This window comes from Hippocampus comes, unplaced genomic scaffold, assembly GCF_001891065.2.
Source record: "Hippocampus comes isolate QL1 unplaced genomic scaffold, H_comes_QL1_v1.1 scaffold170, whole genome shotgun sequence".
Classification (NCBI taxonomy): Eukaryota; Metazoa; Chordata; class Actinopteri; order Syngnathiformes; family Syngnathidae; genus Hippocampus; species Hippocampus comes.
This window is the reverse complement of record NW_017806171.1, coordinates 400,550-415,445: the sequence shown is the minus strand read 5'-3', so window position 1 is coordinate 415,445 and position 14,896 is coordinate 400,550. Positions and strand designations below refer to the sequence as shown.

At 51.7% G+C, this 14,896-nt stretch overlaps 2 protein-coding genes across 2 annotated transcripts in view; one reads left to right on the top strand and one right to left on the bottom strand.

Moving 5' to 3' along the window:
• Positions 1–6,538, bottom strand: cep43 (centrosomal protein 43). Its single transcript, XM_019896184.1, is given in 21 exon segments — positions 1–311; positions 541–664; positions 785–872; positions 1,007–1,043; positions 1,166–1,273; positions 1,463–1,578; positions 1,970–2,130; positions 2,214–2,249; positions 2,357–2,464; positions 2,466–2,516; positions 2,637–2,724; positions 2,859–2,895; positions 3,166–3,273; positions 3,463–3,578; positions 3,970–4,130; positions 4,214–4,249; positions 4,356–4,496; positions 4,702–4,790; positions 5,638–5,692; positions 5,779–5,832; positions 6,363–6,538. Coding segments are annotated over 20 exon segments (1,752 nt in total). The 5' UTR covers positions 6,447–6,538; the 3' UTR covers positions 1–311; positions 541–586.
• A 1,291-nt stretch (positions 6,539–7,829) lies between these two features.
• The window catches only part of kidins220b (kinase D-interacting substrate 220b), a 13,146-nt gene continuing 6,079 nt past the window's right edge, over positions 7,830–14,896 (top strand). Inside the window, exons 1-22 of the mRNA XM_019896183.1 lie at positions 7,830–8,059; positions 8,709–8,870; positions 9,004–9,102; positions 9,375–9,473; positions 9,563–9,661; positions 9,772–9,870; positions 10,034–10,132; positions 10,197–10,331; positions 10,471–10,569; positions 10,766–10,864; positions 10,929–11,027; positions 11,160–11,337; positions 11,411–11,575; positions 11,650–11,829; positions 11,901–12,066; positions 12,230–12,381; positions 12,455–12,744; positions 13,134–13,274; positions 13,574–13,921; positions 14,215–14,359; positions 14,456–14,618; positions 14,678–14,856. Coding sequence (XP_019751742.1) covers positions 8,739–8,870; positions 9,004–9,102; positions 9,375–9,473; positions 9,563–9,661; positions 9,772–9,870; positions 10,034–10,132; positions 10,197–10,331; positions 10,471–10,569; positions 10,766–10,864; positions 10,929–11,027; positions 11,160–11,337; positions 11,411–11,575; positions 11,650–11,829; positions 11,901–12,066; positions 12,230–12,381; positions 12,455–12,744; positions 13,134–13,274; positions 13,574–13,921; positions 14,215–14,359; positions 14,456–14,618; positions 14,678–14,856 — 3,166 coding nt within the window. The 5' untranslated portion in view covers positions 7,830–8,059; positions 8,709–8,738. The remainder of the gene's footprint in view (positions 8,060–8,708; positions 8,871–9,003; positions 9,103–9,374; positions 9,474–9,562; positions 9,662–9,771; positions 9,871–10,033; positions 10,133–10,196; positions 10,332–10,470; positions 10,570–10,765; positions 10,865–10,928; positions 11,028–11,159; positions 11,338–11,410; positions 11,576–11,649; positions 11,830–11,900; positions 12,067–12,229; positions 12,382–12,454; positions 12,745–13,133; positions 13,275–13,573; positions 13,922–14,214; positions 14,360–14,455; positions 14,619–14,677; positions 14,857–14,896) is intronic.

Sequence of the window (14,896 nt, the reverse complement as noted above, 5' to 3'; positions counted from 1 at the left end):
GATTCATGCCTTATCACCGTTTTGTTGTGAACAAATGTTCCCTATTTGGTTCTTTCCATAATAAAAGTTTGCTTTCAGCACTCACCCATGGGTCTTATTTTTATGGGACAGGAAGCAGTTTGACAACAAGGTTATCTGGAATCCGTTCGTTCCGCAGACAGGAAGTCAAGCCGAGCTGGGAGTCTCCTCCCCTTCATTCCCATTTGCCAATCGGGCAGCCGATCAAGCGGGACATCTGGTTCTGAAGCGTTTGGGAAGGTTGGCGCACGATGTCGGGACTGCCCTCTCATTGCTTTGTCCTGAGGGTGGCGCTACAGGACCACAAGGGACATGGCACAGTCTCAAGCAAAGAAGTCCAACAGGCCATGTTTTGCGAGCAAGCTTGGCATTAATGTCAATCGCACACCATCCAAAATAAAACAGCTTTTTGAAATGCTAATTGTTTTCCTTGCAGACCAGTCGGTTGAGTGCAGCGGTGAAATGATGTGACAAAAGAGGAGGGAGCATGGAAGAGGGGAAAAAAAAAGAAAGCCGTCTTACTCAAAGTGCAGATGAGAAGAACAGGAAGTGGCATACGGCAGCAACGTCAGGCCACTTCCTCCATGTAGTCCACCCCCAAGCTCGCGCTCGGCTGGGAGATGCTCACGTCCACGGTGTCCTCCAGCTACATGCGCGCGCCCACGCAAACACACGCACACACACACACACACGCGCATTGGTACACACACACGCACATTACGTAGACTCTCAAAGAGATAGACTGGCACTGCCCAGCGGCGCAGACCTTGTCACTGTGGTCGGGCCCCTCGATGGAGACTTCCTCGATCTCTTCGCTGCTGATCAGCTCATTCTTGTACAAGTCGGAGCGGTGGCTGAAAGGACGCCGCATCATCACAGGTTAGCTCCAAAGAAGCCGCACATCCCCAAAGCGATTGCTGGCCTTTGTCCATCATCTCACACAAGTCGGACATGCAAGAACTCCCGGACGGAAGACAGTCTGGCCTACCTGTTGAAGTCGTCGTACTCAATGTCGTTGTCATCCTCTGTGGGAACACAAAACGCCTTTACAAGCAAATATTAGCCTGCTTATGTCACCTGTAGTCCACCTCAAGAATCATTCTCGTAGTCATAAAAATAATCATCATTGACTAGATTTGTAATGTACCGAAATGGAGTGATGCGCTCTCGTCCCCTCTGCTGGGGAGCTTGGCCCCTTGGGATGCTTTCTCTCTTGACGTTGACACTGATATGGGAAGAATTCCGGCACGTGCACCTATGAACACACGTGCATAGAGACAAAAATACAAACGCAGAGACACACACACTGAGGTTATTATAACTCACGAAAATGGACAAAGTTTAAAACAAAATGACAACCTTCACAAACAAAGCCACTTTTCAATGATGGGGTGTCATCCCCCAAGGAAAGCAAATTCGCCATGGAAACCAAAAAGTGACCCACCCGTCTGACTGTGGCACTTTTCTGATGCACCTCCACCACCTCCTCCTCCCTGTGTCGGCGCCGTCTCCGACAAAAAGCCCGCTGGACTATGTTGGCTGTCGCGAGCCACCGGTTGCCTACAACATCAACACATTCAAATACTGGTAAAAAGTCAACATATCGCTGTCTGTGTTGGGAATGAATCCCCCCCTACATCTGTGACGTGGCCATTTTGTTGTCCTGTTCATGTGTAATGAGTAAAGGTTAGCCCCTTTAAAAGTGCCCTCAACATATCCCACAATGCATCTTGAACTGACAACAAATTGTCAGTAGAGAAGCAATGTGAGGACGCATGTTTTGTGTTGGTATGATGCATGAAGCTTAAAAACTACAAATAATGAAACAAATACCTTGATGCTATGTCACACATTTTTGTCTATCAGGAAAAACACAGTGGACTAAATATTCCACTAAAGGTCCACAAAAAAATCCAAATGTAATAATTTGGACAGACTGCTGGATCCTTACAATCCGTATGTCTTTTGAGGCTGAGGCAAGGGGTCATCAAAAAAGGAGTCGTCATCGTCCTGCTGTTCCCGGTCCACGGGTAGGTCCCGCGCCGAGTCCTTTTGCGGAACGTGCGCCTGCTGAAGGAGCTCCTCGTGCCCAAACACGGCCACCGCAACGTCCTGCTCACGGGCACGTCCCACGTTAGTGAGCCATGCTTGAGGCTTCGGATCGGAGGTGATGGTGTGACATGAAGGGCACCAACCTTGTCGACCGTGACGCTGTTCTCTTGCGACGCCACCTAAAAGAACAAAGTGCGTTCGTTTGACGCTAGCGCCGCCCAAAAAAAAAAACAAAAAAAAAAAAACAAGATACACAACTGTTCATGTGCTAATATGCTAAAAAGACCTCAGTGGCCGGGACAGATTTGGACTTGCGTTCCCCTCTTCGAACGAGCTCCAGCAGCACTGGCGAGTTTGCGTTAAGCTCCGCCTCTGAAAAGCCAAGCTCCCCGCACCCCCAAGCTCGCGCTCGGCTGGGAGATGCTCACGTCCCCGGTGTCCTCCAGCTACATGCGCGCGCCCACGCAAACACACACACACACACACACACACGCGCATTGGTACACACACACGCACATTACGTAGACTCTCAAAGAGATAGACTGGCACTGCCCAGCGGCGCAGACCTTGTCACTGTGGTCGGGCCCCTCGATGGAGACTTCCTCGATCTCTTCGCTGCTGATCAGCTCATTCTTGTACAAGTCGGAGCGGTGGCTGAAAGGACGCCGCATCATCGCGGGTTAGCTCCAAAAAAGCCCCACATCCCCAAAGCGATTGCTGGCCTTTGTCCATCATCTCACACAAGTCGGACATGCAAGAACTCCCGGACGGAAGACAGTCTGGCCTACCTGTTGAAGTCGTCGTACTCAATGTCGTTGTCATCCTCTGTGGGAACACAAAACGCCTTTACAAGCAAATATTAGCCTGCTTATGTCACCTGTAGTCCACCTAAAGAATCATTCTCGTAGTCATAATAATCATCATTGACTAGATTTGTAATGTACCAAAATGGAGTGATGCGCTCTCGTCCCCTCTGCTGGGGAGCTTGGCCCCTTGGGATGCAAATATTAGCCTGCTTATGTCACCTGTAGTCCACCTCAAGAATCATTCTCGTAGTCATAAAAATAATCATCATTGACTAGATTTGTAATGTACCAAAATGGAGTGATGCGCTCTCGTCCCCTCTGCTGGGGAGCTTGGCCCCTTGGGATGCTTTCTCTCTTGACGTTGACACTGATATGGGAAGAATTCCGGCACGTGCACCTATGAACACACGTGCATAGAGACAAAAATACAAACGCAGAGACACACACACTGAGGTTATTATAACTCACGAAAATGGACAAAGTTTAAAACAAAATGACAACCTTCACAAACAAAGCCACTTTTCAATGATGGGGTGTCATCCCCCAAGGAAAGCAAATTCTCCATGGAAACCAAAAAGTGACCCACCCGTCTGACTGTGGCACTTTTCTGATGCACCTCCACCACCTCCTCCTCCCTGTGTCGGCGCCGTCTCCGACAAAAAGCCCGCTGGACTATGTTGGCTGTCGCGAGCCACCGGTTGCCTACAACATCAACACATTCAAATACTGGTAAAAAGTCAACATATCGCTGTCTGTGTTGGGAATGAATCCCCCCCTACATCTGTGACGTGGCCATTTTGTTGTCCTGTTCATGTGTAATGAGTAAAGGTTAGCCCCTTTAAAAGTGCCCTCAACATATCCCACAATGCATCTTGAACTGACAACAAATTGTCAGTAGAGAAGCAATGTGAGGACGCATGTTTTGTGTTGGTATGATGCATGAAGCTTAAAAACTACAAATAATGAAACAAATACCTTGATGCTATGTCACACATTTTTGTCTATCAGGAAAAACACAGTGGACTAAATATTCCACTAAAGGTCCACAAAAAAATCCAAATGTAATAATTTGGACAGACTGCTGGATCCTTACAATCCGTATGTCTTTTGAGGCTGAGGCAAGGGGTCATCAAAAAAGGAGTCGTCATCGTCCTGCTGTTCCCGGTCCACGGGTAGGTCCCGCGCCGAGTCCTTTTGCGGAACGTGCGCCTGCTGAAGGAGCTCCTCGTGCCCAAACACGGCCACCGCAACGTCCTGCTCACGGGCACGTCCCACGTTAGTGAGCCATGCTTGAGGCTTCGGATCGGAGGTGATGGTGTGACATGAAGGGCACCAACCTTGTCGACCGTGACGCTGTTCTCTTGCGACGCCACCTAAAAGAACAAAGTGCGTTCGTTTGACGCTAGCGCCGCCCACAAAAAAAAACAAAAAAAAAAAACAAGATACACAACTGTTCATGTGCTAATATGCTAAAAAGACCTCAGTGGCCGGGACAGATTTGGACTTGCGTTCCCCTCTTCGAACGAGCTCCAGCAGCACTGGCGAGTTTGCGTTAAGCTCCGCCTCTGAAAAGCCAAGCTCCCCGCACAGCAGCTGCCGACTATCCAGGGTACTCGGATGCTAACAATAAAGACAAGAATGACATGTCGGTGAGGAGCCACCGACTTAGGGGAGGTGCGCCTTGGCGGCGCCACGTCATCTCAGTGGTGTCACATCAGCAGCATCATGTGACACCACATCACGTTATATCAGGTCAGCGGATTTACGTAAGAGTGGCACTGCGACATGGAAGCGGAATCAAAGCATTGATGTGACGCCATCTTACCGTGTTTATTTCTGGCTGGAACACAGCCAGGCTGAAGTCCAGGTGAAACACACGCATGAAGTCCACAATGAGACTGGCCACGAGGCGACCTGCAGGCACACTAGAGGTAAGATCGGGCCGCCCGAGCCCGAGCCGAATTTCGGGTCGGGTCGTGCCTTAAAATGTCAATCATTGCTTCGAGTCCGGGTCGGGTCAGGCTTCTCTCTCGCTTACTTTTTTTTTTTTTTCCGAGGCCGTCAATACTTTTGGCCACGAGAGACCATGGTTCGCAAAAAAACAGAAGTCGCCTCATCACAACACGTACTGTACGAAACTCTTGCAATGACAATTCAAATAACTCCTTCCTGTCTCTATGATCCACCTATCATTATTCTTTTTTGTCTCTCTGCTTCTCTCTCTTATAGTGCCGCGCTAGATTCTTAAGGACGTACTGCTGCGGTGGTTTACGGCCCAATTTTCAACCCGTCAAAATGACGGATGGCCTTAAATTTTCCCGTCCACTCTAAAAAAAAATCCGTCAATGATAGAAAATTGTCGGTTAATGTAACCTCTTCAGAAACAGAAATATAAAAGATGTAAATGTTTATACAGTCTTGTTTAACTTACATTTCGTTCCAAAAGACAGGCTTTGTTATCAGAAATCACCCCTCCTCCTCCTGAGTCCTCTCAAATAAAATATGAAATGTCGGGTTTGCTTCGGGCTCGGGCCTGCAAATCAAGCGAAGTGATCGGGCTCGGGCCGGGTCGGGCTTAAATACCCTCGGGCCGGTTCGGGTTGGGCTCGATTTTTTAGGACCGATCTTAGCTCTAAGGCACACACATCGGCGCGCACACGCACCGGCGTCATCAGAACTCATGCATTTCATGGAGTCCAGTGACCAGATGTGAAAATAAAGAAACAGAAGAGGACGGCCGTCCAGGGGGAAGCTGACCAACCATCTTTGGTCTCGAGACATTTCTTCAGGTTTTCATTGACCAGTGGCGTCTTGTTCTGAGGGCGTAAGAGAAGCAGAGCACGGGTAAAGGCGAGGAGCACAAAACGGCTGGCTACACAGCAAGATGCAAGTCAGCCATCACCTCCAGTCGGTCCTGCTCCTCTAAGGCCAGGAACACGGCTGCCCTCATCTCTGCCTGCAGCAAATCAAACAACACACTCAATCATTCATCTTTGTGTTTTTTGTTTTGTGCTGTCTGCAGCCAGGCTGGCATTGAAAAATAATCCGTCTCGATTGCCTTGCCTGGATAAATAAAGATGAAGTATTATAATTTTTATTGGCTCCAGAAGGCCCCGCGACCCTTGTAAGGTTAAGCGGATCAGTAAATGGATGGATGGATGGATAATTTTAGGGAAAAAATCTGAATTAAGCCGCTACATTCACAGTTGACAAATGGCTAATATAATCTTTTTTTGTGTGATTCTGCCGAATGAGACGTCAACCGATCAACAACTTTACACATATGTCAACGAGAGGCTTTTCGAAGCCAAAAACATCGACAAAAAATAGAGATAGAAATAAAAATGTGCTTGAATGATTGAACTTGCCACTACTTTGGGCTGTGGACTGTCCCTGGAGGCTGTTTTCCACTTTAGCCCGGCGTGTCGGCTAAGAAGCGGCGCGAGGGCGACGATGAAGTGAGAAGGGAAGGAAATGTTTGCTGACCTTGAGCTTGTTTAGAACTCCGTTGTTCTCCAAGTTCTGGATGAGAAGATCCCTCAGCTCGGTGTCGTCGTCTGTAGCAGACATCTTGTGCTGTCATCCAGCCCACCTGCTCGTGATTAGCTGCGAGCGCTAGTGCGGAAATGCAAAGTCTACTTCGACGCGACCAAACAGGGATGATTGCTCACTTCCGCCGCCTGTCGGCGACAAGAAGACAAGTCCGGGGTTAGCTTGGCAAGCGTTCAAATGAAAAATCGCTTTGGGACATGCAGCACTCGATGGTTTCTTGGGATGTAGTAGACTTCATGTGACTTTGATTTCATTTATGGGGCAAGCAAAACAAACTGGTTCGAAACGCTCGTTTAGGTTAGCAATGAAATCATAATTGACAACCCAAGAGAGTAATTTGTAGAGCACTTTCAAAAAGTGATGTTCATAACAATAAATATGCAGTAACTACAACAAATGCCAGTGTCATATAGTAACAGGCACAGCAATTAATTGCTTTCCCACTAAAGAGCAGAAAGTACAATTAACCCAGAGGTCACTGACATGGCACGTGATTGCAGCCACCCCGTTAGGAAACAAGCGTAACAGTGACGGGCCATTGCGATTTACTGGGAGCCTTGGAGAAGTGATCATTCATAGAAATCAAGTGTTGCATATTGATATTCATCCATTTTCTGCCTACTTCAATCATTTGTCACAGTCTGTGTTTTTGTATCATGTTTTGCTGTGTCCCGCATTTGTTAGATTTTCTTTTCCAACTGTTCTCGTCAGCCTTGTGTTCACGAACCAGCTCCATCCAGGCACTCGTGTCTTGTTCAGGTGTGGCTCAGACTCTCAACAGTTTGCTTGTATCGAGATTCCTGGTTTCTTCCAGACCGTGCGTGTGTGTGCATTTTTGTTGTCGAGGTCTTGTGTCACGTCACGCTTTCCGTGTACAGTATTTGTAGCACATGACGAGCACGCGCAAGCCTTTGCGTGTCATTTGTGCTCAGGCCGAAGGAGTCACGTCTCAGACACTCGTCAAGATCGTAAACACTGTTCCAAGTTCATTTTTGGAACTTGATAAAGGTCCCTCAGAGACCCCAACGCCAACGGCTGCGGAGAGCAGCGCTGCTCATTTTTCCAGCTCGGGCTTTCCGCTAAATAAATAAATCAATAGACTCATGTGGGGGTCGCGGGATGAGCACGGTTATTTTGAAATTTGGTATATTTACGTTGCTGTTTTTCTGCATCTGCATTCCATCATCAGAGTCTTCTGTCAAGTGCTTCACGATACCATGAAATAGCAATATAACAGTATTTCAAAATAAACAACCCGCAACATAAAAGACCAAAAGACATTCAGAATACATTAAAGTGAGTAAACCGAGCAATGACACATATCTGAAAGAGTGCGAATAATAAGGAAATTGGTTAGTTGTTGTACCTTAATGAACGACGATGAGTGTATTCCTCTTATTTTGTCAGGTTTACGCGGAAACGTGAGTATCGTTGCCGGAGTTTGCCGTGTTCCTGGCCCGTCCTGCTCAAGATGGCTGCTGCGGCCGTTGTTTGGGATGAAGAATGAGATGACACTCGGTTGACGTCCGATACAACCCCGCAAAAATACTCCGATACAAACCTGCAGAACCGCTCGCCAGAGCCACCACCAAGACCACCTGGACCCAAACGACACGATTCTCCCGATAAAGGTTTGTTGTCGCCTCGCAACGGGACACCGAGCATCCTTGAAACGCTTGATTGACACTTGGCCCCCCATTAAAGCCGATTTACGGAGTCGAAAACGCAATTTGATGGCAAGATTTTGAATTAGCTTCACCCTTTTGTTTCCTGCTACGTTCAAGCACAATGTCACTCCTTTTCAATGTCACGAAGAGCTCGATGGTTATTACGACGACGTTGATCACACCAGAAAAAAATGCAAAATTCAATTTGGTTTCGAGTTGCAAATAAATAATTGATTGAATATGAGTCACATCTTCACAATCATTTTTCGATTATTAATAATAAAATTCTCATTTTGTGTCACAAAATGTTTGCGTGATGGCTCGCGGCCGCGCGTTGCCATGGTGTCAATACGTCAGTCATGATTTCAAATTCGACTTGTTGCATTCATTGGATGCTCCAAAATATGTTTCATTTCCACATTCATTTCGTTGTCTTAACCCGTTGATATATTTATTCGTCGAGTGAAAAAGGTGCCGCAGCGACAGGTGCATGACGACATCATCGCGAACGCGCCCCCTGCAGGCCGCCTTGTGCGTGGGTGAGGGACGTGCCTGCAGTGGGCGCAGTAACAGCTTGTTTCGTGTGGGTGCGCTTGTGTGTCTGCTTGCGCAGGGGCTGCGCGCGCTGTGAGAAACCGCCAAGATGGACACCACCACTTCCATCAAGATGACCACGCTGGCCATTCAGAAGCTGTTCGGCCACGTGGAGGAGGAGAACCTGACGGCGCTGCGTGACCATCTGGACCGCTTTAAGGAAGTGGACGGACGGAGCGACGTACGTGCTCATGCTCTCTAGCTTAGGGGATAATGAATGACTGCGTTTGGAATCAGTCATCGTTGAATTGCGTGTACATTTGAGGAGCTATCGAGCTCCCTTATTTATAAAAGTGTCTGTCTGTGGTGGTCAGAATGGGCAGACGCCACTGATGCTGGCCGCCGAGCAGGGGAGCCTGGAAATTGTGCAGGAGCTCATCCGGCGAGGAGCCAACGTCAACTTGGACGACGTGGTGAGCAAAACAGATGGGGGCAAGGGAGCAGTGTTACTGCCAAGCAACAAGATAAGTGCTGATAAAGGGATAGTAACCAAGCGTCTGTAGGAGTTGTGTGTGTGCTTTCTGTACTGTTGTGAGCTTGTGTTTTTGTTTTTTGTTTTTGTCTATGTGTGAGTGTGTATCTGTATTGATGTCTGTTTGTGTGGATGTGTGTTTTGTGTTTGTATATGTCCACGTGGCTGTGTCACTTGTATGCATCTGTGTAATGTGCGGGCGTGTGTGGTCAGGACTGCTGGTCGGCACTGATCTCAGCTGCCAAGGAAGGTCACGTGGAGGTGGTGAAGGAGCTCCTGGAGAACAGCGCCTACATCGAGCATCGCGACGTGGTGCGCTTCCCGTACGCCTCGTCAGCCACCCGGGTGCCGGCAGCCCCGCGGCAGCGTGATGTCATTTGAGTCTGCCGTTTGTGTGGCAGGGAGGATGGACGGCGCTCATGTGGGCCTCGTACAAAGGTCGCGTGGAGGTCACCAAGGAGCTGCTGGAGCACGGCGCCAACCCCAACACCACCGGACAGGTAGCACGCAGACATGCCAATGGGATGGGCGCAGTGGAGACCGCCACGTGTGGGGCAAATAAATAATTATGGGCTGATGTAAAGATCTGGTATTTGCCTGCCCCCAGCAGTACAGCGTGTACCCCATCATCTGGGCGTCCGGGCGAGGTCACGCCGACGTCGTTAAACTCTTGTTGGAGAGCGGAGCCAAAGTCAACTGTTCGGATAAGGTGACAACACGCAGCCACACGCAAACGTTGACACTCGCTTGAACGCGCTTTCATGTCGCGCTCACATTCCGTGAGTGCGGCTGTGGATGAGCCACCGTTGCGTGTGTGTCACAATGTGTTTTTCACTCTTTGAGTGTGAATGTGCCACTGTTTGAATTATTAGTACGGGACGACGTCTCTCATCTGGGCGGCGAGGAAAGGCCATTTCGAGTGCGTCACACACTTGCTGGAGAACGGCGCCGACGTCGACCAGGACGGAGCGGTAAGCATCACTCTTTGCCAGCGTTGCGTGGCGTGCGCCTGACTGACGGCCGGCCTCCTGGCAGAACTCCATGACGGCGCTGATCGTGGCGGTGAAGGGCGGCTTCACAGACGTGGTGAAGGAACTGCTGAAGCGCAACCCCAACGTCAACATGACGGACAAAGATGGCAACACGGCGCTGATGATGCCGCCGCTGCACGTCTGCCGCAACGCCCTCCGCCACTCTTGCAGCTGCCGTCGTCCCTGCCTTGAGATACCAGTTGAATTTGTGTGTGTGTGTGTGTGTGTGTGTGTGTGTGTGTGTGTGTGTGTGTGTGTGTGTGTGTGTGTGTATTCAGAGCGGCGATACGGTGCTGATTGGAGCGGTGAGGGGGGGCCACGTGGAGATTGTCAGAGCTCTGCTGCACAAGTACGCTGATATCGACATTCGAGGGCAGGTGCGTGGCCATGATGGAGCTGTGGTGGCGATATCGATGATGACACTAACGATGTTGGCGATATTGACAATTGCGATGATGGCAACAACAAAGATGGCGGCAATGATGATGATGATGATGATGATGATGATGATGATGATGATGCTGACAACAATGCTGCTCCTGCCGCTGATGATGATGATGGTGATGCGTCCAGGAGAGTAAGACGGCACTGTACTGGGCGGTGGAGAAAGGCAACGCCTCGATGGTGCGTGACATCCTGCAGTGCAACCCCGACACGGAGACGTGCACCAAGGTGAGAAGCGCCCGTGCCGCACGCCAACAAGGAGTCACGGCGACACCTCCGCTTCCCATTTCAGGATGGCGAGACGCCTCTGATCAAAGCCACCAAGATGAGGAGCATCGAGATTGTCGAGCTGCTGCTGGATAAAGGGGCCAAGGTGTCCGCCGTCGACAAGGTCGGACAAATGCGCACGCGCAAAACACACACGTCGACACATTCAAACACAGACACGTGGCCGTTCATCCTTCCTTTGGTAATTGCGACCGTCCGTTTGCGATCGATCTCTCACTCCTTTGAATTTCGCCAGCGAGGAGACACGCCCCTGCACATCGCCATCCGGGGGCGCAGCCGCCGCCTGGCCGAGCTGCTCCTGCGGAACCCCAAAGACGGCCGCCTGCTCTACCGGCCCAACAAGGCTGGCGAGACGCCGTACAACATCGACTGCAGCCACCAGAAGAGCATCCTCACGCAGATCTTCGGCGCCCGTACGTGCCCGACGGGCCCAGCAACCCGCAACCCGCCCGCTCGCCGCTCACCGGCCGCCGCTCCCTCCCGCAGGTCACCTGTCGCCCACCGAGTCGGACGGCGACATGCTGGGCTACGACCTGTACAGCTCGGCCCTCGCCGACATCCTGAGCGAGCCCACCATGCAGCCCCCCATCTGCGTGGGGCTCTACGCGCAGTGGGGCAGTGGAAAGTCCTTCCTGCTCAAGAAGCTCGAAGGTGAGCACGCACGCACACGCTCACGCACAGGGAGGCCGAATAAGGACATGCGTGTCCGCGTGTGTTGCGGTCAGATGAGATGAAGACCTTCGCGGGCCAGCAGATGGAGCCGCTGTTGGGCCTGTCGTGGCTGGCGGCCGTCCTGTCGCTCCTCCTGTGCGGTGCCGTGGCGCTGGGGCTGGGCTTCACGTTGGACCCCAAGCTGGCCGTGGCCGTCTCGCTCAGCCTGCTGGCGCTGCTCTACATCTTCTTCGGTGAGCGCCGCCGACATGGCTGCCGTGGCGCTCCTCCGCCCGATATTGACCTTCTTCTTTGCCCTCCGCAGTGGTGGTGTACTTTGGGGGCCGGCGCGAGGGGGACAACTGGAACTGGGCGTGGCTCCTCAGCAACCGCCTGGCCCGCCACATGGGATACTTGGAGCTCCTCCTCAAGCTCATGTTCGTCAACCCGCCGGAGCTCCCGGAGCAGAGCGTCCGAGCACTGCCTGTCAGGTAACAACGTGCATGGGACCGCCATACTCCATTGCCGATCCAGTCACGGTGATGTCCAAGTGACACTGTCATCAAGACGTCAAAGTGGAGTCACGGTCATGCCGCCGCGATCGATGTCGATGAGTTAGTGGTGATGTCATCGTGACATCATGCCACGCCGCAGGTTTCTATTCACCGATTACAATCGGCTGTCAAGCGTCGGCGGCGAGACGTCGATGGCCGAAATGATCGCCACGCTGTCTGACGCGTGCGAGAGGGAGTTTGGATTCCTCGCCACTCGCCTCTTCAGGGTCTTCAAGACGGACGAAAAGCAAGGTACGCGGGCGCACGCCCTCACACACGCGTGGCCTCCAATGCGCACACACACAGCAAGTTGGTGCGCTTGCAGGAAAGAGCAAGTGGAAGAAAACCTGTTGCGTGCCGTCCTTTGTGCTCTTCGCACTGGTGATGGGCTGCCTGGTGAGCGGTGTGGCGCTGATGGGCGTCTTCCGGGTGGGCGGCGACAACCGGACGGTCAACGGCGTCCTGATGGCGCTGGGCAGCGTGGTGGGCGTGGCTGTCCTGCTCAACTGCCGCACGTGGTGGCGGGTCTCCGACTCGGTGCTCAACTCGCAGAGGAAGCGGCTCCACCGGGCCGCCAACAAGATGCACAAGCTCAAGAGCGAAGGCTTCATGAAGGTCAGGAGCTTTTGTGCTCGTTCGCCTGAAGCCCGGAACTTCACCGCCGTTCAAAACCAAACGCACGCCATTGTGTTTGTCACTGTAGAAGAATTCCGACTTCCGCAAGGGGCTCAAGGAAGCGTGTTGAACGCAACCGATCATCCAAAGATAATTTTACAGCCTCATTCATCGATCAAATGTGGCCGTAGTCCAACACATCTGTGTTGGATTACGGCCATATTTGAAAAATGTTGCAGCCACAAGAGAAAGCATGTCAGCAAGCGGTTAGCTAGCCTCGGACAGTTTGTGTGAATGGCGAACTGAACGAACTCTGCGGTACCGGCACCCCGACTTTGTCTTGGCGATGGTGAGCCAAGCCGTGGCTGAAGCGCGGGCGTGTCTTTCAGGTTCTGAAGAGCGAAGTGGAGCTGATGGCCAAGATGGCCAAGACCATCGACGCTTTCACTCAGCACCAGACCAGGTTGGCGGTGGTCATCGACAGCCTGGACTCGTGTGAGCAGGACAAAGTTCTGCAGATGCTCGACACGGTGAGATTTTTGGAGGATGCGGCCTCACTGCTGTAGCCAGATTACGGTCATAGAAAAAACAAAACACAGAGAGTGTGGATCTTTGAGAGTCTGTCTCCAGCACCTCAGTCGTCGATCGCTGTCCTCGGCAGAAAGACTCTCCACGCTTCGCTTTGCTTGAGTCACAGAAACATGTTCAAAAAACGAATATAGCTCCGTCATTTTGCAAAGGCATAATCGCTGGCGTTGGGCGGAATCCCGTCATCTCCCCAGCCGCCACTTTTCATGAATCTCACAAAAGGTTCTCCGTCATCCCGCAGGTGCGAGTCCTGTTCTCCAAGGGTCCCTTCATCTCAATCTTTGCCAGCGATCCGCACATCATCATCAAGGCCATCAACCAGAACCTCAACAGCGTCCTGCGGGACTTTGTCAACGGACACGACTACATGAGGAACATCGTCCACCTGCCCGTCTTCCTCAACAGCAGAGGCCTATCCTGCGCCAGGAAGATGGGCGGCGGCGGCGCGGCCAACGCCGGCGCGCCCGCCAACGGGGACGCCGCCAACGCTGAGGGTGGAGGATGGCACGAGGAGCTGGACAGGAAGTTGTCGCAGCACAGCTTGGGAGAATCCACCAAGTTTGGCAGCAAGGCCACCCTCAGCCGCCGGGTAAGGTCACGCCAGCTTACCACCATCAACAAAAGGATTAAAAAAAAAAAAAAAAAAAAAAAAAAAAAAACCCCCAAACATAGATCAATTTCCTATTGAAATGAATGGAAACGTAATTAATCCGTTCCAGCCCCAAAATTAAGTTCCTTTTTTTTGGTCATATCATTTTCTAACACTGATTCCTTTCTGTGTGTGGAAAAAAAAAAAAAAAAAAAAAAAAGCAAAGCTCCAAATGGACTAAAAAGTCCACGTGGGGAAATTCTTGGTGATGCCGAGCGTTGTCATGTGTGCAGGACACGTACCGACGACGCCAAGTCCAGCGCTCGGTGACTCGTCAGATGTCGTTCGACTTGACCAAGTTGATGGTGGCCGAAGACTGGTTCACAGACATCAGCCCTCAGAGCATGAGGAGACTCCTCAACATCGTCTCCGTCACCGGTCAGTAGCGGCGCTTCGCTCGCTCGCGCCGGTGATGCGCTCGCTCGCGCCGGTGATGCGCCTGTTGCCACTCACATCCGCTTCGCCTGCGCGCAGGTCGTCTGCTGCGAGCCAATCAGATCTCGTTCAACTGGGACCGCCTGGCCTCGTGGATCAACTTGACCGAGCAGTGGCCCTACAGGACGTCCTGGCTCATCCTCTTCCTGGAGGAGAGCGACGGTGTCCCCGACCAGGCCACCCTCAAGAATATTTACGAGAGGTGAGCGCTTGCCGGCGAGCGCCCCACGGCGGGCTGAAATTGACCTTTGTCTGGCTCAGGGTGCTGAGGAACATCCCCACCACCAAAGACGTGGAACCGCTGCTGGAGATCGACGGAGACGTTCGCGCCTTCGAAGTGTTTCTGTCCTCGCGGACGCCCGTCCTGACTGCCAGGGACATTCGCACCTTCCTGCCCTGCACCGTCAACCTCGACCCCAAACTGCGCGAAATCATCGCCGGTAGCTTGGAGCCCCCCCCCCCCCACCCCCTCCTGCATTT